The 27170-nt window shown below is 44.3% G+C and overlaps 1 protein-coding gene across 2 annotated transcripts in view; it reads left to right on the top strand.

Annotated features, from left to right (window-relative positions):
• The window catches only part of LOC105910400 (zinc finger protein aebp2), a 33285-nt gene extending 6355 nt beyond the window's left edge, over positions 1 to 26930 (top strand). Inside the window, exons 4-9 of one of the 2 annotated variants that reach the window (XM_031565280.2) lie at positions 30 to 216; positions 2285 to 2436; positions 9160 to 9227; positions 20522 to 20635; positions 23089 to 23118; positions 24678 to 26930. In XM_031565280.2, coding sequence (XP_031421140.1) covers positions 30 to 216; positions 2285 to 2436; positions 9160 to 9227; positions 20522 to 20635; positions 23089 to 23118; positions 24678 to 24690 — 564 coding nt within the window. In that variant the 3' untranslated portion in view covers positions 24691 to 26930. The remainder of the gene's footprint in view (positions 1 to 29; positions 217 to 2284; positions 2437 to 9159; positions 9228 to 20521; positions 20636 to 23088; positions 23119 to 24677) is intronic. The other variant, XM_012839116.3, reaches the window with a different exon arrangement.
• Positions 26931 to 27170: the final 240 nt, after the last annotated feature.

The raw sequence follows: 27170 nt of genomic DNA, 5'->3' as shown, positions 1-27170 counted from the left end.
CTCTCTCTCTCCCTCTCCATGGCTCATAGTGTGTGGTCGGCGGCTGTACCGCAAGCTTCGCCTCCCAGGGCGGCCTGGCGAGGCACGTGCCCACCCACTTCAGCCAGCAGAGCTCCTCCAAGTTGTCCAGTCACACCAAGATGAAGGAGGAGTCCCCATCCAAGGCAGGCCTGAACAAGAGGCGGAAACTGAAAAACAAACGAAGGAGATCTCTGCGTATGTATCAAATGGTCCTTCTTGTTTTACGTGAGAGTGTATGTGTTTTGGTCACACTCACACACACACACACACACACACACACACTCACACTCACACTCACACTCACACTGACACACACACACACACACACACACTATTGCAGTGCCTGTAATGGTATATCCACTTCCCCTTGACTGGGGGAGGTATTGTCAGCATTCTTCCCCTGGCTGTGGATCCCATTTCAGGGCTCTGAGTAAGATTTCCCTTGAACAACATGTCATCACAAAAGTACCAGTGTGCAGTGACGGTCGGTGGCTATTCACTCTTGTCCCAGTGTCCGTGGCCTGAATCGGTATCAGTGTTTGGATACTCTCTTACAGGCCTGAGCTTCAGCCTGCCCTGCTGAGAATGGAAGGTGAAAGTACAGTTGTAGCAGTGGTGTTTTTTGGGCCTTTGTGTAAAGCAATGGTTCTTCTTTTGATTGAAAACAAACATCAGATCATCAGAACATCACATGGTTGTCTCTAAAATCATCCAAAATGTTTCGAAAATCTGTGATTCCTGCCTATGTAAGGAAGGAAGGAAGAACTATTTCATGATTAGTACCTATTCCTATAACCAAGTATGTTGGAATACTTTCCGTGGGCTCCAATAGCCTCAATCCTCTTCAGAGATGGCATGGACTGACCAAATACCAGACAGTTGATCACTTAATACATGGGTATACAGTAAGCAGAAGTTCAGATTAATTTCAGGCTTGTCGGCATTGATTGGATTGTCTGTGTGGATTGCTGGCCTTTGGTGATTGCTGTAATAAACTGTGAAAAGCTCAGGGTAGGATTAAATGGCTTTCTTGCACGCTTTCCTGACTCTGCAGAAAGTTCCGGACAGCGTCTAGACACATGTGCAACCCTATCTGTCATGTGATAACCCCGACACTCACATGCTCACGTGTTCCCATACTGAATATTTCTCTCCTGAGCCGCAGTCCCAGCTTTTTATTTTTATTTTTGTTGTTATATGTTGCTAAATTAAGCATTTTGTAGGTTTTTAATATTATCTAGCCTGCCGTGCAAGACCATGTAGTTCATTGAGTTCATTCATTGACGGCAACTGGAAACCAGCAAAGCAATGAACAAAATGTGCTGCACGTGAACTAAAGCTAATTGAATAATGTGGAAAAAGAATGATGCTAATTTAATATCATGAGCAAGATTCTAAGTGCAATCAGTCAGTGCAATGCTCCCACACGCCACACGATGGCTTTAGTTCACACACAATGGACTTTGCTCATTGCCCGTCAGTGAAATTAGGGCCACGTGTTTCATCCAGTATCTATACCCTTGTTAGTAATTGTGCATGATGGTGGCTTTAACACACACTAAGGAGTTTCTAGGTTTAGTGTGTGTGTGTGTGTGTGTGTGTGTGTGTGTGTGTGTCAGCTGGAGTTGTGCCACCTAGTTCAGTTTGTGTAGGCTATGTATACTCAGCATGCAATGTACGTGACTGTGGTGCATAAATGTTATGAATGTTAAATGTAGCATTCAGCGTATGCTAAGATGGCTCGATTTTTCTCAGTGAGAGCGACTGGTATAATAGAAACATTTCTTCACAATACGTTTTTTCTTACACTGCTAGACTGTACCTGATTAATAGCAGAGCTTAAGAATTCCTCTGGGGATGAGCAATTCCATTTCATTCGTGATGGAATTATTTATTATTTACAACAGACGATTCTACAAACAACAAAAGGCACTTCACAGAAAATCATGGTTTTGAGCATCTCCACCCTCTCTCACACACACGATAGCCAGCCTAGAGGGACAGTGGAAGTGTTAAAAGCATAACTCAGCCTTGCATGGATGAGCCTGACAATGTAGAACAGACCTCAAAGTCAGCTCAAAGCTGAGTCAGAGATTGTCATCTGGACACCGCAGTTGAAACTGTCGTCTTTGTGGTTTGATGCTACTCCTCATTTGCGTCAGTTCATGGGTATCCATATTTAATCCACTCACCAAACAGCATTGTCTTTTTTTTTTTTCTTTCTTTCTTTCTTTTCTTCTCTTTTCTCTTTCCACTTCTAAAGCCTTCCCTCATCTCTCTCCCTACCCAGCGCGGCCGCACGACTTCTTCGACGCGCAGACCATGGACACCATCCGGCACCGCGCCATTTGCTTCAATCTGGCGACCCACATCGAGAGCCGTGGCAACGGGCACAGTGTGGTCTTCCACAGCACGGTGAGTATGTGGGCCTGGCAGCCTCGCAGTCGCCTGTGGGCGCGATCCTCCCTCCGCGGCTCTCCTGCTCGCCTCGGCCGCCTGCCTTCCCCCCCCCCCTCGGGGCTTTCCGTGGCGCGGCCACAACCACGCGGCCCTCTCGGCTCGAGGGGGAAAAAAAAGGGAGAGTTTCGCTGTGGAAGGGATGTGTTAGCGCGTCACACATAACAGCTCGCGTTAGACGTGTCGGGGCGGATGGGCCCGGTCCAAACAGAGGGAATAGCTTGGTTTTTTTTTCTGCAGTTGATGTGCGAAAGGGCTTACTCTGCACACAGCGTTATTGCTGTAACTGGAAAACATCCTCTCTTTTTTTGTCTTTTAGTTGTGTAAAGTGATGCTCTGTGTCTGCTTTGAGGTTTGGAGTTCTAGGCCATTTGTATATATCTTTCTCTCAGGAAAGGAGTAATTGCCTATCAACCCTTACCCTTTTTACACTCATACCACTGATATCACATTGTTATGAAATGATGGTGTGTGCTTGTCCATGTGAGTGTGCGTGTGTGTGTGCGTGTGCGTGATGTAACCCTAACCTAATTCAGACCTTAGTTCTGGTAAGGACATTAACATTATGTCCGCTCTTAGTAAGTATATTAGACAGTGCATAAAGGAATAATTCATCCAGAACACAGACCATCTACTTTGTTTGCCTAAAACTTTCTTTGTAGTTAATCCCTCAATCCTTGTGCACAGCTGAAGTACTACAACTGTGTGCTTTGTTATAGTGTTATGGTGTTGTTTCCGTGCTAATAATGGATGTCTAGACAACAGAAGTAATCGCACTAAATATCTCGCCAAGTGCACGCCAGTGGCCTGACCCTGTGCATTGCACTCGTAATGAAGGCTGATCTCCGAATATGAGAGCTTGTCTTCAGGTTAAAAATCACCTTTCTCCAGCATCTTCGTTTATTTCTCACACCTGTGCCAGGTGTTGCATGTAGGCTGTGATTCTATGACCATGGCTGCATGTGACTAAATGCCCGTCTGTCCATTCAGAAGCATGCGCACTCGACTGTGAATGGTTCTTTGAGCAGAGTTTTTTTTTTTTTTCTCTCTCTACTGTTCGTTTTCTGAATGGCTTGCAGTTTCCCGTTGGCACAGCAGAGGGCAGTATGTCACCAATTCAGAGACAGGGGTACAGTATGAGAAACAGCAGGGCCGTCACGTTTTTCCTCCTTTATTCTCCTCTCTCTCTCTCTTTTTTCATTAAAGAGGATCAGTGTTCTTCGGATCTCCCGCGACTCCTCCCTGGAAATGCACTGATATGCTGCAGTCCTGTCGTCATTCAGTATGCTCTTCATTTGGATGAGAAGCACATGCTGATGTTTAGTCACTGTGTGTGAGTGGGGGGGGGATTGAGTGATCATGTTTGGGTGTCTTCTTGTGTGTGTGTGTGTGTGCATGAGAGGGAAAAAACGTGCCTTTGTGTCAGTGTGTGTGTGTGTGTGTGCACGCGTATGTTAATACAGGAGTGGCTCATTGCTGGCAGGGGACACGTTGGTGTGTTGAAATGCTCTTTTGTCCAAATGAGGGTACAGTGACGACACCTGTGTGTGTGTGTGTGTGTGTGTGTGTGTGTGTGTGTGTGTGTGTGTGTGTGTGTGTGCATGTGTGTGCTTGAGCATGGTAGGACTGGTGAGCGAGCACTCTTAAATTGACTTGGGAGCGTGAGAGAGACTACAGTAAGGACAGAGTTCAGACAGGAGGCTTTGAAGGTGACAGCGTATCTATTTTTTTCCTTCTACTTACTCTCTTTATTTATTTATTTATTATGCTGTGTGACTCACACTCAGCAGTGTGACTCATCATCGGCTCTGCCGACGTAGATGCAGGATAGATTCTCACTTCTAGAGGACAGGAGTGTGCGCACTGACACGCACACACACACGCACACACACACGCACACACACACACACGTACACACACACGTACACACACACACACACACACACGCACACAGGCATATACACAAATAGAGGTACTATAACACCTATTACATCTCTCCCATGGGGCCCCAGTGATGATCAGGCAGGTGGGAAGACACTGCAGAGCTGCAGCCTGCTTTCAGAGGGGAGCCCCACCACCCACCCACCCCTCTCCCCCTGGTGCTCCAGAAAAACTGCTGGGGTGGGTGGGGGTGCTTAGGGGCGGAAAGGGGCCGGCATTACCGACCGGCACCAAAATGGTCTACTACATGTGATGTGACAAACAATAAATACATGTGACCTTAAACAGAATATTTTGATTTTTACTGAATATTTCTATTAATTTCACATAATACATTTACCAGATCCAACCCTCCCCTCGCCCTTCCATCTAACCACATAGGAAGAGTAAGACAAAAAAAAAATGGAGTTGTGTACAAAGATGGCACTGTTTGGAACTGTGCTGCTTGGTCACCTGCACTTGCCTCTTCCACTCTGGGACCTGCTGCTATAGCTGCTGCCGCTGCCTCTCCCTCAACACTCTCGCTGTTTGTGCCAGCAGCTTCACTGACTGAGTGGAATTGAGAACAAGCTTGAAGCTAGTTTGGTCTCTGCATTTTGTGTCTTTTAACTGACACCTGTAATTGTTGTGGCTTATAAATGTATTTATTGCCATTTCTTGCTAAATGCTTACGTTGGCTATTATTTTAAAATCCTCATATCTGCTGAGTAAATGCATGAAAAGGTAGTAGTCTAAGCGTAGCTGATGTTAGTCTGTGTCTTTCTAACAGCCATAGCCTGAAGAGAAAATAAATTATAATCTTTCTTATATTTAGCCAGGACAACTTTGCTGCAAGTTGCGCAATGGTTGTTACGTGTGCTGAATACACTCTTGAGTCTCGTAGCTACCAACGCAGCATAGTTGCTGCTTTCTTTGCTAGAATTCAAAGCTAATATCAAAGTCAGAGAACAATAACATAATAAGGAGAAAGGGAGTTGCTATATCTGGTCCGGGCTTGTAAAATATCCACGCTGTCCGTGTCTTCTAAGGTAACACTAGAGAACGTCTCACTCTGTTTCTCTGCAGACCCTTCTCGCAATAGCAGAAGGAACAGGTACGGGAGGGGTAGAGCGATCGGAGATTGTCCACTAGTTAATCGATCGCAGATGGCGATGTCTTTCTCTCTGACAAATAAAAAAATGCTAAAATGGGTCACCAAATATACTCAGGCAGCTGTTAATGTACCTGTGCGGCCCACCCACGTAAGTTGTATGTGTGGGAAACACTGGCATGCCTGGGAGTCAGTGGTGCTATACAGCTAAAAGGGGGCAGCGAGTGCTCAAACTACAGCGGTCTCTATCGAGCACTGCCTCCAGTAATTCTCCAACTCTTTCTCCTTTCTCCTTTCTCTTTTCTCTCGTCGCTACCTCACTTTCTTTTTCTCCTCTCTTTCCTCTCACTCGTGCTCTACTTCTGGCATCCTTACAGCACACTGCAGTCCAAGAATTTTAAAAGGGGATTGGGTGGGTTGGGGAGGGGAGGGGAGGGGAGGGGCGGCGGAATGGGAGGGCGAAAGAAATCCATGGAGATAAAGCTTGGGAAGAGGTCAGGAGAGGTAACCACACTGTTGGCCCGGGAGAGGGGAGGAGTGGAGCGTGCCAGAAGAGGGTCAGGATTAGGTGAAGTCTGAAGGTGAGCAATTGGTCAGGTGATAACAAAATGGAAGTACCCCCCCCCCCCCCCCCCAAACCCCCCCGTCCAACTCTCAACTGTGACTAACCCTTAGGCTGTGCTTAGGCAGTTGGGGAAAGAGATAGCAGAGCTGTTCACTGTTGTGGTCCGTGGAGATATACTCAGCTAGGGGCAAATTGGAGATGGGGTAGCTCTTGTTGTTGTTGTTGTTGTTCTTCTTCTTCTTAAAGAAGCTAGCCAATCCACTTTGTGGGATGAATGGAGAGTGAAGCTGCATTCACAGGCAGCAAAGGTACTGATGGTTTGCCCAAGTGCGTCATCATCACGCTGATGCCTGTCACAGTGCCAGAGCCCCAATTTAGACATTTCTCATCTGTTATCTGCATCGCTCCTTCTACCTCATGCGGTTTTAAAAAAAAAAAAATTATTTGTATTCTCTGCTACATCTGGCTGTCTTTCTTCCCCTTTAATTTATTTTTTCCTCCAAATGGAGTGCCTTTGATGTCAGAGGTGTGATGACATCTCACTCATTTGAGGCTCCGAACAACCTCCCCTTACCCCCACCCCCACCATGCAGTTTTATATAAAAAGGCACAGAGCATCAGTAGTTAGAAACACTCCATCAAACCTCAGTCCTTTTTTGCCTTTTCTCTGTCCTTGTGTGTCTGTGTGCTAGTGTGTCAAACATGCATGTTCACACAATGACATGTCATACATCATAGTTACAGTGCACCAGGAATCTGCATTTACTGCGGTCTTAAAGTAAATGCAGTGGTGGCTTGCAGGGCATGCATGTAACATCAGAAATCCACTGCGTTATAGTTATATACCTATGTCTGTCGTCACTGCACACAGAGCATCACTGTTAGTTTCCACAGACAGACCATCTGTCACATCTGTGACTCAAAATCAACACGCTCCACTGGACCATCTGATGTCCTGTGAACCAAATTCTACGCCAAACCGAGCTGACAGGAACTGAGCCTGATGAAATGGGAAGAAGGGGGGAGGGGGGGGGCGGGGGGGGGGGGGGCGGCTGGGCCTTCACCTCTGGGTGTGGCGTCGCCCCTTTAAGGGCATCACAGTGGCTGCAGATTAGTCGCGATGTGGTGCCGAGCCCCCCCAGGCTAGAGACAGACTCCCAGGCCTCTCTAATTAAAAGGGCGATGGAGCAGCTGCCAGCGTGCCGCAGCCCAGCTGCATGCTGCTGACGTACATGCCGGGGCCGGAGCGCTGCCGGGCCTGTTGTTTTTGGCCGGCCGTGCCAAACAGACCACCGCTCTTCCTCTCCGCACATAGCTGGAGTTCCTCGGCGCTGTAGCAAAACACAGAAAAGTGAGAGGACTTTATCGAGAGAGGTAACCACTGCGAGAGCCACCGACCCAAGCTAAACACACTTCACTCTTGACAGGAGGAGACGGAAAGCGAAAAGAAAAAGAGGGAGAAGGAAAGAGGAGGTGGGAGAGAGAGCTAGACGAAAGGAAATGCGTTTGTTTTTGGTGGGATATCTGAACGTTATCCTCCTCTTCGAAAAGAAAGTTGTCCCTCCTCCTGTATGCAATCAGCCATTTACAGAATGACCCCCCCCCCCCCCTCCCCCCATCCTGTTTATACAACACATATTTTGATGGAAGAAATTCCAGGCTTGTGTGTTTGTGTTTGCATTTAACGTCCAAATGAATGCCTACTCCCACGTCATACAGTTGTCCGTTACTTCCTCCATCAGTCCTATAATACATGCTACCACTGCAGCTTTGAGGAGCTATCAGGAAATATGGCAAGTTGGATAAGTGCTTCATGCCTTGTTTGCTATCTCATCTTCTCCTGAAGCAGTTGGCACCAAAGCATTGAATCACCATGTGTTGTGAGACTATGCAGGCTTTGGTGTAAAGTTCAAAGGTCTAAAAAGGCAGCGCTCGGTCACCATTGCTGAGATACCCAGAGAGACAGGAAAAAAAAGCAACTTTCTAGTGAAAGGGACAGCATCTATATATCTCCTCCACAGCAAGGGCAGGGGAAAGTTCCAGAAGTAAAATAAATGAAGAGTCAGGCAGCATGGTTGTAGGAAGTGTTGTGTGTGTGAGTGTGAAACTGGGAATGAGGGCACACTCCACCTACAGCATCCATTGGAAATGCATCGACAGCATTTTCCAGACCATTTTAATTGGTATGTTTTAAAGCCATGTTTTAAAACCAAAACTATATCCGTATCTTTACCCAGAATTATGACCATGAATAGGTTCTCAGTCACATTTATGGCTGAAATAACTTATAAAGTTACAAGCAGGGTTTTTTCTTCCTCGTACATTAATGACGTTTGTTAGTTTAAGCCTAAGTTGACAAAGCACTCTATCCATGTCTTTTGTCTAGGTACTTAAAGTGTTGTTCCATTGTGTCTAAGTGAATAGAATGCTTGCCCTGTGCTCTCACGCTCCTAAAAGCATGAAAGAGGCCATGTTCATTATTCACTGGCCTCAGGATGCTTACAAAAACAGGAGCCCTTGCAGCCTGGCATTCAGTAGACAAGAGCTGCTATCTCTGATCGCCAGGCAATGTTTTGTCAACTTTTTTGGGAGGTTTGTGCTCTAACATATGTGTGAAGAGCATGCTTCTGTTGGAAGGTTAGTACTGTGATGTGTTTGAAGAGCAGGCTCCTGTCGGAAGGCTAGTGCTGTGATGTGTGTGAGAGCATGCTTCTGCTGGTCCAACCCAGATCCCATCCACTTGCTCTCCACTTTCCAAAGTCCTCAATCCCTCACCGCAGCAGTTATATTTTCACCCATCACGCTTTTAACTGTGAGCACATCTCATCCCACTTGAAATGCATTCAGCTCTTTCCGGGATCTTGGGCAATAGTTTGCCTGCATGGATTTCTCACTGTTGCTAAGATAACATGCCTTACTGTTCTGTTCGTAATACCTTCATCATTGACAAGGCATTGTCTCAGGGCAGACATACTTTTGCTCAGTCTGGTAGAGGTTGAGACACACACACTGTTTCTCTTTGAACGTTTTTGAAATTCCTGTTTATCGCCACACTTGTCCCTGAACCCACTTTGCGTCATTGCAGGTAACAGCAAGGCGGAAAGAGGATACCGGCAAGATGAAAGTTTTGTTGCACTGGACACCAGAGGACATGTGAGTTCTACTATGTTCTTTCTGGAGTGGGTTTTGGGGACAGCCACCTAATGTTCCCTGTCTTTATTTTCTAAATGTCAGGCCTTGCCAAGGTCTTTGGTTCTATTCTGTATGAATGCCTCCAGCTATGATGCTTTGAAACTATGAGGCTTTTTAGTGTCTCATTGTTACTGATGACCATAGCATTTAAAACAAATTGTACCGTAACAATTCTTAAATACATTTAGTATCAGTTGACTACATTGCTCAGCATTTGTCATCATCAGCATCTTAATCATAGTGTATGAAACATTTTATTTGGCTGTAGCTAACTATTAGGTAACAACTGAACAGGGAATCCTTCTGTCATTCTCCCTTGATAGTGAGACGGACATAACAAGACTTAGTCATAAAGTCTTCATGGAACTAGCAGTAGAATGTCTGACTGCAGAAATCTTCAACCATTAGGAGGAGTAGGAGGAGCCAGACAAAAAAAATTTAATTTTTTTTTACGATTCACATCATCCGTTCTGTTTGACATGACAAGCTCTGGTCTACTGCCCATAACCTCGTCCAGCTCGTCTCTCGCCAGCCTTTTTCATCCGCAGTTGTGCAAATATTTGTGATGGATTGGACCCAGTCTGCAGGGGCCAGCCACTGTTTCTCTTGCGTGTGAATGGGACTTGTAGACTTCTGACCTGGTTCCATATGCCAGAACCCATCCCCAGTACCGTTTTTCTCAGATCACATTTTCCTTCGCTTCTTGCGACTGGCAAATTGGATTCTCCACTTGTCAGGCAAAACAGTTTTAAGTTCTCGCCTCCACACAGCTTTTTGAAGTCCTAACAGCATATTAACACCACGTGTGAATTAACATTTTCAAAAACTATTCAAAAAGTGCAAAATTGAATGAACTAAATACTGAAAGTAGAGGACTGCTTGAGTCTGCAGTTGCCAGTGTGGTGCTGGACACTGGGCTTCGCTGAGCCACCTTGACAGAGGCACTCTAATGACATTGTCCCGTAACCAATATGGAGAATCTTCTCTGCCGAGCCACGCGATTCTTCCCCCATGATGCTCCCAACAGAAACAACTCCCCATCTCTTCTGTCTCCTTCTAACTCTCTCTCACTCTCATGAAAGAGTTCTTCAGAAACACCGAAGACACATCGCTTCTCTCTGGAGGGGAAAGAACAGGGACTGACACAACATGAGCATTATGCATGGGTCCACACAGTCTTCCTCTCGCTCTCTTTCTCATCCTCTCTCTCTCTATCTCTTCCTCTCGCTCTCTTTCTCATACTCTCTCTCTCTCTCTATCTCTTCCACTCGCTCTCTTTCTCATCCAAGCCTCATATCCCTCCCATCCCATCCCATCCCCTCCCACCCCCTGTCCTCCCTGATTAGAAGAGATGAACTGTGGGACTGGAGAGAGAGATGGAATGCAGTGATGGAGAGGAAACTGTTTGCATTGATGGAGAGAGCCAGGGATGGAAATTATGACAATTACCGTTAAACTCGATGGACAAAATAACTGGCTCTTGCTTAAAAATTGGCATTATTAATGCATAGTGTAAAGAAGCTTGGGTAAAGAGACGTGCATTGCTGTGGCCCTTCACATCTAGGTGAAAACGGAATAGCGTAGTCATGAAAGCTATATATACTAGTCCATATTTGGCAGTGTTCTGTTGACCACCTACAACCGAGATGGGTATGGAACAGAAGAGCGATCAGTGGTAAAACTCATACGAATGAGTTCCAAAACTGGGGACAACAGAGGTCATGCCTAGAGAGGTCATGCCTAGAGAGGTCATGCCTAGAGAGGTCATGCCTAGGTCAACAATCTACTGAATTGTTTATGATCTATGATTGTAATGATTATGATTGTAATGCAGTGTAGTGCTACTGAACTGCAAAATGTTGAGCGGATGGTCAAAATCAACAAAACATCTAACTAAAACCGTTGGGGGAAGTTACCAGTAAAGCTGTTGGACCAAGTACCTAACCTTATGTCTTTTCACTTTATGACTAACTATTATGGTTAAGATCGAAAGTCATCAAGAGGTTAGTGTTTGTTACATCATTTGAAAGAAAGAAAAAACTCCTCACCCCATGCCCTGGAAATGCCTCACATTCCTGTTCTTCATCGAAACCCAGCAGTCTGTGTTAAAAGCTCAGTCAGATTTCCTGTGTTGAACGATGTGCCATTCATCCAAATGTGACGTCTCTCTCCCAATAGGCGGGATTGGTGCCCATCTAGCCCCGTGCTGTCCCTTCTTGATCCCTCCGCTTCTATGTTGAGCCTTGCAAATGGTTCAAGTGAAAAAGAAAGGAGATATTATTAGAGAAACCAGACTAGGAAAGCTGAAACTGTATAAATGATGTTTGCACTGGCGGACGTGTGCTCTGTTACATTTCCTTATGGCCACCAAAGGAGTGAGCCACGGTGAGAGAAGTGAGCTGGACATCCTGCTTACATGTTTCCAGCCGTACACAGGACAGAGACAGTGTTCAATCTTACACTTATCCTTGGAACTTGAAAGAAAACGTTTTTCCCCCTAAGATGTTAGGACTATTAGGTAATGGTGAGTAGAGGTGATGAGCAATAATGACTATGTGGAGGTTTGTGGCATTCTGTTGACCGCAGCACCATTCCTGGGTGCCCTTGCTCACGGTCCTGCGTGTGATCTCTTTGATTGCTGCCAGGCTGCGAGTAGAATTTCCCACTCATCTCCACTGCTCAACTGTGTCCATCAGTTGTCATTTCATTTGGACATAATGACAATAAGATGTTCAAATGAGGCTTGAAAATGAAACATTCTGTATGGGTACCCATGGCTCGCAGAATCGCTAGTCCCGGGACAGTCAGGTTTTCCCGTCGGACTACCAAAATGAAACGATACCCTGTCCTGAGGGCTATCAAAAATGAAATAAAATGTGCGCCTTTTATCTGCTGTTTCTGCTCTTTTGACTTCCTATTTGGAGAAGAAGAGTTAATTGGAAAAGGTAGTACTAGTCGGGTTGTATTTGATGCTACATACATATATACATGTGTATATCTCATAACATAGCATTTACACGTGCTAGTGAGTTTACGTACATGCGCAGTGAAGGAAAATGCTATAGCCTGCGAAATCTGTGACCGCTGTCAAAGGAAGATTTGATAAGAATATTATTTATTTATTTATTATTTATGATGATTTGTTGCAGTCTGTGCCTGTTAAAGACATGTTTTGTATCGCTTTCTTGGAGAGATATGCCTTTCTACATAAAAAAAAAAAAATCTTGTTTTATTTGGGCTAGTTTAATTCATTTCAGGCAACCAATATCTGAAGAATGGTTACTACCAGGGATTTAGAAATGTGAGCCGTGGTACCTATTAACTAGAGTGTTGTCATGAGGTCAGAAATGAACCAGTTTTGTGTACTCTAGTGTTATCTCAATCAGCTTTTTGTACCTCATGCTTTTCCAGCTTAATGTGGGGCTGACTGAGCGGGAGCAGAAGACAATCGGTGGAGCTACTTAGTTGCTTACTTGCGTACCACAATGTTCTTTGTAAGTAAGACTGAAGAAGAAAAGTGGAAAACTTTGGTGATGATAAGAGTCTGTGTGTGTGTGTGCATGTGTGGTGTAGACACTACTGAATCCAGATGAGCTGTCTTTTCTTGGCTGCCCATCAAGGAACTGGATGTCTGGTTCAGTGAGAACTTGCTGGTTTGGATGTTACTCACCACAACCTGCTGTTCTACGCTCCAGTCAAGTGGGGTTCTCCTATCTGCCGCTCTCAGTCCAGCCTGGTCTATTGGTCTACAAGCTTAATAAATGTGATCAGCATTTAGAGACTAACCAGAGCCCACAGTCTGTTTATTATGACACATGCCAAACAGATGAGGTGTGTGTGTGTGTGTGTGTGTGTGTGTGTGTGTGTGTGTGTGTGTGTGTGTGTGTGTGTGTGTGTGTGTGTGTGTGTGTGTGTGTGTGTGTGTGTGTGTGTGTGTGTGTGTGTGTGTGTGTGTGTGTGTGTGAGGAGTGTGACACATCCTGCTTCCCTAACACACACTCTTTCTGTATCTCCTTTCCCTTCGATGTCAGTGGTCTCGTCTTCCCTCTCTGGCAGCGTCATCTCTGAAATGAATGTGAAAGAGCAGGGTATATTTACTGTGTGTCTGGAACTGTTTATTTAATCTCATAGACTCTCTTACTTCGAAACAACACTTTGTTAATTTCCCCGAATAATTACAGAGTGGTTAGGAACGTGTGACCCTATGCCGTCACATTTAGTTGAGAGAATTTTCAGTGGAGCTGACCCAGATCCGTTTGCGAGTTGCCATTTAATCACCATTAGCTGCTACGTGGATTGGGAACTATTTAGAGAGCATTATCAAAGGTGTTAGACTAGTGTTTTAATTAACATACTGTATATGGCTAGGTACAGCAGGGACCCACAGGGGCAATCCATTAGATCCTCACTCTTTCCCCTCACATGCTGTTGCCCCCCAGCCTCCAGACTCACTCCCATGTTACACATTCAGTGGAAGAGCTAAGCAGTGTAGTGTGTCTTCATGACGATAGTATAGCCAATTTTGGTGTTGAATTGTTGCGAATGCCAACACAAACAAGTCCGGCTTCCTGTGTGAAACACACCCAGACTGAAACGGCGTGAATTTTAATGTGAGCCCACATTGGTTTGGATGGGTTTGGAAGGTTTCAAACCCGCAAAAAATGTGGATTGTTCCCACCCATATTAACCCTGAATTTCCCACGGTTCTCTTCAGATGTAGATTGTGATTTTTACCTGGCTTAGCACCTTTGCTAATGCTAATGCTAATGCTCTCTAAATAGTTAGATTAATTAAATAAAGAGGTACTTCAGAATCAACAGATACTGATTGGGCAATAACACTTTTATATTTTCAGAAACAATCATGGGCAACACTTTATTTGGATAGTCTGCCCACAGAGACTACAGATGGTTTGTTTAAATTCAAGTTCAGTGTTTTTAATTGTTCACTAAACATCACCTTAACCAAACCGAACCCTTAACCATGAATTGCAGATAACAGAGTTTCATATATATATAGGAATGAGACACATACCTGGTTGTTATCATCGCAGAGGAGCTGAATACATTAACCAGAGAAAAAAAATGAGCCATTGAAACTCCTAACTGAGACAGGTCAGCAGGGCTTGATCCCGTAGCTGTGTAAGTTACACAAGTTTCATGGCCATCGAGACTTCCCGATCAGTGATGTCGTATCAATATAGGGGTAGGCATTTCTCGATCTGTTTTGGCAAGATAATTATTGATTATAAAAAGACTGTAACTTTTGCAAACCTTTGTTACAATTTAGCATTTTGTTTTTAATTGCAGCATTGAATAAGCTGCATTTGGTATGGATTGAGTCTGTCTTGAATGGGAGGGGACAGCAACTAGAGAGACATATTTCATTCTGTAGTTTATTGAACACAGTAACTATGACCGGGCTGTCCAAAGAAGGCCTCTTTGTTTTAACGAGAGCAGAGTGGGCTTTGACTGAATTCCAAAATAAATGTAATGTTGTCAGTTACACATTAAAAATGTATTTCTCAATTTTAGTGTAAAACGCCACAAATTGAAGGTAGTGTTTTGAATAGTATTTCGACCCTCACTCTCTTTCACACACAGCAAGAACACACAGCAAGAACCCAGAAACTAATACATGGTTACTAGACATTCTGTATCTCCGGTAATACTCTGAAATAGAAAAGGGAGCCAGTCCAAGTGTTTGTCGGCCAACACCAGTAAACTGTCTGCTGTTATCTTTACACAGTAGAGATGGTAGAAGGGGCCTTGCCAGATCTCCACCATTGTGCATTCCGAACAGTGGTTTCGATTTAGAACATAATCTACATGTGATTTCATCAGATGGATCAAGAGGGTCTCAAAGTGTTAATTATATGCCTGCTGAAATGTGCGCGCTTTCTATGGAAAAACACACAGACTGATTTGTTTTGGTTGAGCAGCATTCACACACTCTGTGTGTGTGTGTGTGTATGTGTGTATGTGTGTGTATGTGTGTGTGTGTGTGTGTGTGTGTGTGTGTGTGTGTGTGTGTGTGTGTGTGTGTGTGTGTGTGTGTCAGTCTATAAGTGACCAAAACATCAGAAATGTTGGGAAAGTCCTGCAAGTGGGAGTTCTTAGAAACTGATGAACACAATCCTTAGAGGGTGTGATATTGCTGAACTCAGCATCCTGTGTGACATGCCATTTTAAGACCATATGACCAATAAAATCAGAAGGAATCTCAAAATCAGAGGTGAATGTGATTCGTTGCCCATAAAGCAAGCTTTTAAGATTCCTGAGATTTTTTTTGGCTTGCCTGGCTCCATCTGCCTTTTACTCCCAACTCAGTTTTTGCTGTGATTATAGTCTGGGCTATTCTCAGGGGCTGACCAGTCAGTCACCAGTGGGGGTGGCTAAGTGGGATGACTTTATGTTATATGTCCTATCGATAGGCTAAGGAACTGCATTCTATTCGCCACAAACCAAACCAAAGCTCATAGCAGGAAGTACCAGCTGCCTTTTCAGCGTGTGGAGCTACCTGGCAAATGCAAGCTTGTTGCTTAATAAAACAAGACTGAGAAATGACCATCATCGTGTCTCAAGCTGTGATATTCAGAAGTGCTGATTAGAGAAAACTTGTCCATTTGAGTGATTAGATTTGGCTATATTAACACTGACTCAACCCTAGGCATGTTGAGATTGCTAGCATTATTAGCTTCCTTACCACATTAGCAAGGCAATTGCCCACAAAGTAAACAACTTGCTATCGAAGTTACAAAGCATTCATCAATTAATAGCAGTGTGTGTGTGTTCTACTATAGTTTGTTCAACACAATTGTATCAGTATATTGCCTGTGCACTGATTTAATTCATATTAAAATGATATGAACAATGATAATAACTATAATAATATAAAAATTGTTGGGCTAGAGTACCAAATTGGTGAGTCTTTAAAGGCTTTATGATACTCTTTTAATGTACCATGGCTGTCACTTGATTAAATAGCAGTTGGTAGGTCGTTCCACCACTAGGGTACCAAAGAGTCTTGATTGCCATCTCTTGCTGTGGAGAGAAGGCAAAGACAACAGACGTTCTTCAGAGGAACTAAATGATCGAGTTCTTCCTAGATCTCAATAAGGCAAGACAACAGACGTTCTTCAGAGGAACTAAATGATCGAGTTCTTCAGAGGAACTAAATGATCGAGTTCTTCCTAGATCTCAATAAGGCAAGACAACAGACGTTCTTCAGAGGAACTAAATGATCGAGTTCTTCAGAGGAACTAAATGATGTAGTTATTCCTAGATCTCAATAAGGCAAGACAACAGACGTTCTTCAGAGGAACTAAATGATCGAGTTCTTCAGAGGAACTAAATGATGTAGTTATTCCTAGATCTCAATAAGGCAAGACAACAGACGTTCTTCAGAGGAACTAAATGATCGAGTTCTTCAGAGGAACTAAATGATGTAGTTATTCCTAGATCTCAATAAGGCAAGACAACAGACGTTCTTCAGAGGAACTAAATGATCGAGTTCTTCAGAGGAACTAAATGATCGAGTTCTTCCTAGATCTCAATAAGGCAAGACAACAGACGTTCTTCAGAGGAACTAAATGATCGAGTTCTTCAGAGGAACTAAATGATCGAGTTCTTCCTAGATCTCAATAAGGCAAGACAACAGACGTTCTTCAGAGGAACTAAATGATCGAGTTCTTCAGAGGAACTAAATGATGTAGTTATTCCTAGATCTCAATAAGGCAAGACAACAGACGTTCTTCAGAGGAACTAAATGATCGAGTTCTTCAGAGGAACTAAATGATGTAGTTATTCCTAGATCTCAATAAGGCAAGACAACAGACGTTCTTCAGAGGAACTAAATGATCGAGTTCTTCAGAGGAACTAAATGATGTAGTTATTCCTAGATCTCAATAAGGCAAGACAACAGACGTTCTTCAGAGGAACTAAATGATCGAGTTCTTCAGAGGAACTAAATGATCGAGTTATTCCTAGATCTCAATAAGGCAAGACAACAGACGTTCTTCAGAGGAACTAAATGATCGAGTTCTTCCTAAATCTCAATAAGGCAAGACAACAGACGTTCTTCAGAGGAACTAAATGATCGAGTTCTTCCTAGATCTCAATAAGGTGAGAGCAAAGGGAGATGGTTTTCAGCCCAAATTAATTTTGAATTGTCAATGCTATTCATTACAGTAATGGAAGCACAGTAAATTCAACACACACTGCCACAGTTGCTGTCATTTTCATTTATCTACAGAATTCACACATGTGCACACATAGTTTGTGTTTAATGAACTCTACAAGACTACACCAACACATCAGTCCCTCAGTCTTTATGAAATGCATGTATTATTGAACTAATATCAGCTATCGGCTACAGATGCATTTTGAACAATGACTAATTCCTATTTTAATAGCGGAGCGTGTGAATGTCAGTGGGTCGTTGGTGATCAAGAATTGTATCCCTGTTAGATGTAGTCGTTGGAGAATCAAATCGTTCTTTTTTTAGGGCAAAGTGTTGGCATCCACATAATTGCAGTTCTAAACCCTATAGAGACCCCAATGGAGCTGCTTTAAGAAGGCAGGCGCATGAGTACTACCTGAAAGGAACTAGTCCAGCCGCAAAATTATTTTGTCCGATTTTTTGTACTGTACAAATATTGTTAGATTTAGACAAAACATATTCTATTACATATTCCAAAACATACAACACATACACCAAACATATACTGTAATTAGTTCTATCATGCTGGATTTCATCTCGTATAAGTCAGGGTAACTGTAAGCAAATGCAAGTCATTTACTTATTAGCCTTATAGTTAAATCTTTGTTCCAAATCAAGCCTTTTGATCAAAGAAGAAAATCTTTTGTTCGGGGTTTCTCTCTTCCACATGGTGGGGATGCTTGCAGTGCCCCCCCCCCCCCCCCCCCCTCTTTCTGTGTGTGTGTGTGTGTGCGTGTTGTAGTGAACTGCGTACCTTTCTGTGTGTGTGTGTGCGTGCGTGTTGTAGTGAACTGCGTACCTTTCTGTGTGTGTGTGTGCGTGCGTGTTGTAGTGAACTGCGTACCTTTCTGTGTGTGTGTGTGTGTGCGTGTTGTAGTGAACCGCGTACCTTTCTGTGTGTGTGTGTGTGTGTGTGTGCGTGTGTGTTGTAGTGAACTGCGTACCTGGCTGCTGTGGCTGCCGCAGCTGAAAGGCTGTAAGGCGTGAACTGGCTGCCTGCCCACAGCCCTGCTGAGGGAGCGGTCCAGGGATGAGGAGAAGGGGGGGCGGAGAGTGTGTGTGTGTGTGTGTGTGGGGGGGGGGGGGGGATGTCTCTCGGGGGGCTCCAGTAATGACGCACACAGTGACGGGGAAAGCGAGGGGGGAGACGGGTGGAGGGAAGGGGCTCAGACTCATGCAGGTCCTTGTGCCAGCACTCCTTTCTCCCTCACTCTTACTCTCCTCTTCACTCTCTCTCTCTCGCTCTCTGGCTCCCTCTCTTCTCCCCGCTCCCTCCCTGTCTCTCGCTCTCCTTCTCTTTGTCTTCTTCTCTCTTATATTTTCACATTTTCTCACTTTGTCACTGTATTTCCCTCTCTTTCTGTCTCTCTATTTCTCCCCCCCCCCCCCCCCCCTTCAGTCATCTTTTTATTGCTGCAGTGTAAATGCATGCTGGGCAAAGGATTAGCGGTACAAACCTCTGTAGTTTCCATTGTTCTTTCTCCCCCATTTTTTTTTTCTGTCGTTTTTTTTCTAGACTCTGGGCACTCTCTGTCTCCCCTCCTATTTTCCACGATTGAAAGGGCATAAAGTCGTGGCGTCGGAGGCAGGAGAGATTCTGGGGATGGAGAGCTTCATTGGCGAGGTGTGAACATTGGAACACTCGCTCTTTCTCTCACCCAGTTCATGGCGCTGTTTGTTTAGTCTGTTTTTGACGTACCCCTCTACCCCCCCCCCCCCCGCCCCTCTCTGTCTCTCTACGTCTATCTGGCTTTCCTATGCAACCCTTCTGCCAGCATTCTAACGGGAATATTGTTGCATTTTCTTCTCAAATTTTGTAAAAAAAAAAAAAAAAAAGACCATCTCCTTAGTATTGAGTAACAGCACATATGGAAAGGATAAAAACAGTGTTCCAGTGTGTCAGTGTGTGTGCAATGTGTCAGTTACTCGTCTGATGATTCACAAAATCCCACTGTCCTGACGTGGTACGCTCGGCACGTACCGCTAGACACATTTTCAGCTTGTACAGCGGAGAGGCTTCTGGCCAGGGCTCGGTTCGACTCTCTCTGCCCCCCCCCCCCCCCCCCCCCCCCCCCCCCCCCCTCTCCTCTCTCTCGCCCTGTCTGGGCCTCTGGTCTGCTGTGGACAAGGGAAGTGCCCCTTGTGGCAATGCACCCAAATGCTCAGGGAAGGTGTTAACATATGTGCTGGCAGCATGGGGCTTTCAATGAGGCTCTTTGTCCATCCTTTACCCTCACTCTACCTCCCTCTTTCTCTCACACTCTTCCTCCCTGTGTTGCTCACGCTCTCTCTCTCTCTCTCTCTCTCTCTCTCTCACGCTCTCTCTTTCTCTCTCTCTCTCTCTCTCTCTCTCTCTCGCTCTCTCTCTCTCCTCCTCTCTGTAAAGGCTTTTATTTGTTCGCCCATGTTTTCTCTACCTCTGTTTTCCTCTCTAAAAACACCCTTTGTTCTTTCACTCAGTCTGTCATACAGACACATGTGTGCACACACACTCACTCACACTCACTCACACACACTCACACACACTCACACACACACTCACACACACTCACACACACACTCACACACACACTCACACACACACTCTCACACCTCAGTGCAGTGGAGGCTCCGTTGCATCTCTGGAGGTGTGGCCACACGTTAACCTTGCTGAAAGTCTTGCTCTCGGAGCCCCCATTCCTGTCGACTCTCAGCTCCGGTAGCAGTTCACAATGCACACATACACACGGAGAGATATGACATGAGCTTGTGCCATTGCTGCGGCCTCTATTCCTGCTGACAGTTATCAGCTCTGGGGCTCCTGGCATGCTGTGACGGCACACTAATCAAACTAACTGCAAATCAAACTGCAGATCATCGTGAGCCCCTGCATTGATGCAGCGAGTTGTGTGTGTGTGTGTGTGTGTGCTGTATCAAACTGCAGATCATGGCGAGCCCCTGCATTGATGCAACGTGTTGTGTGTGCTGTATCAAACTGCAGATCATCGCAAGCCCCTGCATTGATGCAACGTGTTGTGTGTGCTGTTTGTGTTTAGCCTGCCAGATGTGTGGGTGAATGAGACGGAGAGAGGGCAGATGAACACCAAAGCAGTGCACTTATCCCAGCTGCCCCGGGACACAGCGGTGCTGCTGGACCCCAACATTTACCGGTGAGTGATTGGACCACCCACAGGCCAACCAGCGATCACAAACACACACACACACACACACACACACTGTTTTGGAAAGGCTTGGGCAGTATTAGTGTGTCTTCCACTCATCTGCCAGTAAGTTGGTTTTGGCAAATGAGAACTTGAGAGGGCCCCATGGAGATTCATGTCTTGGAAAAGCAGCTGTGTCTGACATGCGAACACCTGTAGGAGAAACCTGTGTGAAATGTGAAGGGGATTAATTACCCTACAGACACCTTAGACAAATTTTACAAGGCTCATCAAAATATATATTTTTTTTAAATATTATTGTTAGTGTTTGATTATGGGGCATCTTAACCATGAACTGCTTAACAAAAACATTGTGTGATTGCTCTCACATGGACCGAATCATCCAGGAACCTCAATATACTCCATCTTATAAACAAAATAGGCATATTTCAACCCCACCCTCATGTCTTGGAATTAAAACAGTGAACTGACCAGCAGCTGCTGCAACCCAGTAATTAAACCAATCAGCAGGCAATTGATGCACCTAAACAAGTCACACACACGGTCATTCCATATGTCCATGTGTGACTCCTCAGTCCAAAGTCCGGAAGTTATGAAGAGCATTTTAAGCATGTTAATGTTAATTTGAATGCATTGGTCAGAGATGAATCTCCATGATTCAAGATATTCACACACTTGAACACCATTGGTGAAATTCAAATGCAAACTCACAGCGGGAAGATGTCATTAGACTGTAACAGCAGTCATTTCTAATTTATTTTAGAATTTAGTTAGAATTACCCCCAGATTCCACCGTTGTGTGGTTCTGTGTTGTTCCGGCTACAGTGCGTGCGGCCATCAGAGCTGATCACGGCCGCTCTAGACAATACCTGTGATTCCATCATATGCACCGCAGCACCTTTCAGAAGCGACTCTCCACTCTGCTTCGCTAAAAATACGCACCTAGTCTGTTTTTGATGCAACATCCATGATAGAAGCCCCCCTATGATTTTTGAGTAGGAGAAGAAATTTGTTCTCCTGCTAATAGGCGCTGTCTCTGAAATATACGAACAAAATAATTATGAGAATAGATCGACGAAATTAGAGCCACAAATCTTTAATCTGTCGTTTATCACCGGACTTTACCGTATTCAATTTGTCTGTAGGCTACAGCACAAAAATATAACAATGAACACAATTAAAACAAACAAAGAAACCATTTGACCACGTAGCCTACTTGGTAGAAGCACAACGATCAAAGAATATTTACCAATTCAGAAAGTCAATAAAATTGGGCAGACCAAACACTCCACCTCTGAAGCGCTTCCGGTTGAGTATGAAGCTGTACGGAGGATGGCGCAAAGCCATGTTGCAGACGCAACGTCATAGACTCACAACCGCGGGAGTCCAAAAGTTATAGCCCGTGTTTTAGTACCCCCAGAACTGGCCAATCAGAATTTCATTGATCGGGGTCAGAAATCTTTATGATGAATTCTTTACATTTACAGTAAAATTCGAAATGTTTTGAATTCAGACCGATGGAAAGGAATGGCCTTTTCTTTAAACGCACGCCCAAGCTATGACCGTCCCTGCCAAAGTCCAGGAGAGACAGGCGGACTCTGAGGAGTGCGGCTGCTTCAAGCCATTTGTGCTCCAGCGCGGTGAGAAAGCCCATCGGCCTGGAATACAAGCATTTCAACATCCAGCTAATAAATGTCAAAGACTTCCTTATCCAGGAAATGAGAAAATGAATGCGAATACCTTGGCTTTTGTCATAAGCCCATTGTGCTGGGGCTTCACACTGCATGGAGGGGAGCACAGAGGTCGGGAGGCACGGGGGAAGAGGACTGGAAATTTGGGAAAGGAGGCTGGAGGGATGAGAGTGTGTGTGTTCGGGGGGTGGGGGGGGGGTCATTCGAGAGTACCCATTTACGCCACTCACTTCCTTTTGAGGACAAGAGGCATGAGGGAGGCTGAGCGCAATGGAGGGATAGGGAGGGGGAGGGGGAGGGGGAGGGGGGGCTGTAGAGAGAGACAGAGGGAGGAAGTTTGACAGATGATGATGATGCCCCAGAGAGAGATGCGTTTTGGCAAGACTACAGTGCAGCCCCTGGCCTCATGGATCATTACACAAAAGCCTTTTGGTGAAGTCGGGGTGGGGGGGGGGGGGGGGGGGGGGGGTTGTTGGAAGGACTCCCAGCCCCATGCAGGAGCACATGTGTCTCTGAGTCACAAGCCCCCAAAGATACTGCTGCTCTAGACAAGGAGCAAGACCTGGCTGAGGCTTTCTTGGTGAAGCGAATGCTCAGATTGTCAATTTTGTCGTCCTTTGAGGTTTTTTTCAGGTTACACACACACACACTCATTCACTTACTTGTGAGTGCGCACACACACACACACACACACACACACACACGCACAGGGACACACTTCATGGCCACTTTTCTATTGTGTCTCCTCAGAACACTCCCCCAGAAGCGATTGAAGCAGAGGTGAGTTAAGCCGCAGCCCACAGCTGCACATCCAGGCCTTTCCAACTTGTCACTTTTCTTACTTCTGTGCTGTCTCTCTCTCTCGCTCTCTTTCTTTTGTTTCCCTCTGTATCAGTTCAGTTCAGTTCAGTTCAGTTCAGTTCCAAGCTGCTTTATCAGGATGACTATGTTCATGACATGTAGACTTGCTGTACTCTTAAGACAAGCTGTACTCCTCTTCTGTTATTCTGAGACATGCAGCAGTGATATCCAGTGATCGGCTCTAATTCTGATACCTTTAAAATATGTATTTCAAATGCAAAATAGTATTTTGTAGTTTGTATTTGGTGGGCCTTATAAAAATGGTTATGTCATTTGTATCAAAATAGAGAAGTGTTCAGTATTTTTGCATTTAAAAAATGATATGCATGATTCATGTATGCATGAATCTTTGCATCTTTGGGAGGATGGTGTGCTGAGCACTTTCCCTTGCTTGTCTAAGAAACATGGGAAGGGAAAGACTGATGTCTCATGTTTCATCATGTCTTGTCCTGACAACAAGAGCTGCTCAACAAAAACGAATGTGAAGGTGACTGCTAGGTCACCTGCATGTAAAAAAAAAAAATGTTTTTGTTAAAAGGTAGATATGTGTAGGTTACTGACTGATGTGTAGGTTAGCCTTTCAACATTCAGTCTTAGAATAAATCACACAAATGTAAATGCCGGCTAGTTTTGCTTAAAATAAAGCTGGCTAGCTTTTTGCCCCATAGACTAGGCTTGTATTATCATTAAATATAGCATTATAATATCTTTAGCTTTCCAACATTAGCTAGTTAAACGAGATGTAAGAGTGTCATCCTCCAGTTTTTGTTTTGTTTTTTTCTCGTCTACTCCTGACTCTGGTTGCCATTGCACCATGTCTTTCGTAAACCGGTCCCACAATGCCTCATGCGTAAACTCACTCGGTGTACGCTCGCGGCGCAGTCCATGGACTGTGGCAATTATATTTGCGCAAGAACAAATGGATAAAGGTGTGATTTTAAACTTTTTATATTAAGTCCAAATTGTATGTTGTGGTGTAAATGCTATGTTGTAAGATATACACATTTGTCTGTTAAGTGCGCAGAACTGTGTTGACATCAGCTTTTCTGGTGCACCAGTGTCGCAGAGGACTCGTTCCTTCAGTCCTCCAAATAGAAAGTCAAAAGATCAGAAAAGGACGAATAAAGAAGGGAATTTAACTTTACTTAAGGGATATTTTCTGATAGCATATCAAACAATATAATTACAATAGCTTTATATAGCAATATTTAGAAAGCCGTTTCACTTGTATCAACACTTATAAGGGAGAGTGTAGTTCATCCAAATCTAACCATATTCAGCTATGGAAATCTGGACAAACATATTGATGAAAGAGACATCAGCAAGGTCCAGCAGCAGCAGCAGCCTTTCCTTGTTGTTTGTGTTTGTGTTTGTGTTTGTGTTTGTGTTTGTGTTTGTGCATGTGTTTGTGCATGCAATGCCTATACTGAAGTACAGTATGGGGTGGGACTCAGGCTGAACGACTCCTCTGTTTCCAGGATGCTTCTCTAGCCTGAGGAGGCCACTGCATCAGCGCACTGCAGCCCTCCAGTAGACCGGACGTGGGAAGAGCTTTGTCTGCCTCTTCTGCCTTCTAAAACCTACATTTTTTTTGTTGAAGACATTGTCCAAGATGTCCAGATTATGAAAAGTCTTGAGTTTTTATAATAATAATTATTATTTTTACTGTTGCTTTTTGTTTTGTTCTTTGGTACTTCAGTACTTAAACTTCAATATGTGTGTGATCTGGTGGTTTTGTTTTATGAAAGCATTTATGAATGCGTTTCATCATGAACATGTACAAAATTGTATTGTTTAAGTTATTTTTCTAACTTGGGATTTTAATGATTCTAAAATAATGTTTAGCTTTCTTCTTGATAAGAGAGCTGCTCAAATAAGTTCCCACGGGCTTGAGAGAAGCCAAACCACAACTCTCTGGGGCTCTACGAGGGCCCTTGATGATGCTCCTCTGTATGAAAGTAGTGATTGTGATGATGATGACAACGATGATGATGATGATGATGACTGTGAAAGGTCGAGATAGCTGTCGCGGTTAGAGCTAGATGGAAACTCATGGAGGACTCAGGAGGTAGAAGATGTTAGAAGGATGAGCTTTTTATTCCCTCAAATGAGGCCCATAAGGCAGTAAAACAAGGACATCACTAAATACAAAAATAATGTTGCAACATGGACAAACAATCAGGCATCCTAGCCTCAATACAAATAAACACTATAAGCAGCCGACTAGTCAATTAAAAGGACCACATTAACTAGTCCATGGTGAGAGCTCCAAAGACTCGTGTCTTTCTGAAACGGCAGCTCTCCCGAAACAAAGAAAAAGGCAGGTTTAAGTACCCTTGACACTAGCCTGCACTTGGCTCATGCCAATTATTGCTTGCAGGTGTGTCATAGTCAGGCACCAACACCTGTGGCTATCAGCAGCCATACTTAAACACAAGGTACCCAAATAGCTGGGAAAACAAACTACTTCACAGTAGTAGAACAGTGGTTTGGTGCCGGCATAACAGACACATAACACATCAGCCTAAATATACTTATAAATACCTCGGCTTACCCGGAAGTTATAAAGCATTTTACAACTCTTGCGCTTAATCGCGCCATGTTCACTAAACAGACAAACTCACATACATAAAACATGCAACACACCCAAGACACCTGCACCCTGTCCACTGAAGGCAGCAGCCTACAGGCTGCAGTGGCGGGTCACACAGGTGCCCCGTCACAATGACAAAGAAGATTCAGAAGGGATACTTACAGTCACAGTGTTGGTGGTCTAAATGGTCACTGGTATCATCGTATCCTTGAGGAAATTGATCTGTGTTGAAACCAGGCTAAAAGCATCTGCCTTGAAACAGTGTCTGGTTTGATGTTGTGCAGAAGGCTCTGAATGGCCTCCAGGGAGTTTGAAAAGATCTGAGGAAGGCCAGTGTCATCATGTAGCTGTACGAGAAAGTATGGCGGTTGGCTTTCAATGCAAGTTCAAATATGTGATATACTTTGTACTAAAGAAAGATAGAATGTGTTTATCCATGTAAATGTTGATGTCCTACAGTTAAACCACAGCAAAGCTGCCTTATACCGTAGCAGTTGGCGTAAAACCTCACATCTCAGTACACTGAAGTTGTCAGTAAAAGGAGAAAAACAATGTAGATGAGCTTACGTTTAGAAACAATTAACTTCTATTCATATTATGTACAATATTGTAATAAAAATAGCACTGCTACATAAATGATGACCAAGACAATGCTTTGCTCTTATAATTGCTCTCTTAATACATTATACTACTACTACTACTACTAAACTGTACCAGAAACAACTTAACTGGAAGGGATGCAAAACCCCATTTTGAATGAGTTTTGGTCAAACAGAAGCACCCACTTTCAGTTTCCAGTTGTCATGACAGCATGAACATTCTTATAAACAGGGATGGTATGTCATACTACTGACTTATGGGAAGAAATCTTAAAATATGAGATGAGAGGTTTTGCACTAACAGCAACGATATGTTGGTTTTCCAAAGCCAGCAGAATATCTGTGACCTTTTAAGAAACTCTTTGCCAAGAGACTGACAGGGGAACAATTTGCAGTTTGTTCCTCCTTTCAGTTAAAAGGCAAATGGCTTCACTGTGCATTAAATGCACCAAAGGGAACCATGTTTATTTATCCATATTAAGATTAGTACCCACTGTAGTTACAGTGAGATGGAATACAAATTGACAAGTTGTACAAGCTTTGTGTGTCTGGGGATTTTGTGTGTGTGCAGGACCATGCATGGGCAAAAGTTTTCAATAGAAAGTAATTTCCGTCGCAGTGTCTTCCATCACCAAGTCTGTGAATCAGTCAAACAGCACATTATACACAAAGCACTACAGGAGATCAAGCGAGAGAGGTGACTCTGCAGTACACCACACAATGCTAAGTGGCCCGTCCTCCATGAAGGCTGACGGCGGGTGTTTGAAAGCCGCCCTTCC

Source organism: Clupea harengus, chromosome 3, assembly GCF_900700415.2.
Source record: "Clupea harengus chromosome 3, Ch_v2.0.2, whole genome shotgun sequence".
Classification (NCBI taxonomy): domain Eukaryota; kingdom Metazoa; phylum Chordata; class Actinopteri; order Clupeiformes; family Clupeidae; genus Clupea; species Clupea harengus.
The sequence above is the reverse complement of the archived record's forward strand: the minus strand, read 5'-3'. Positions and strand labels throughout refer to the sequence as shown.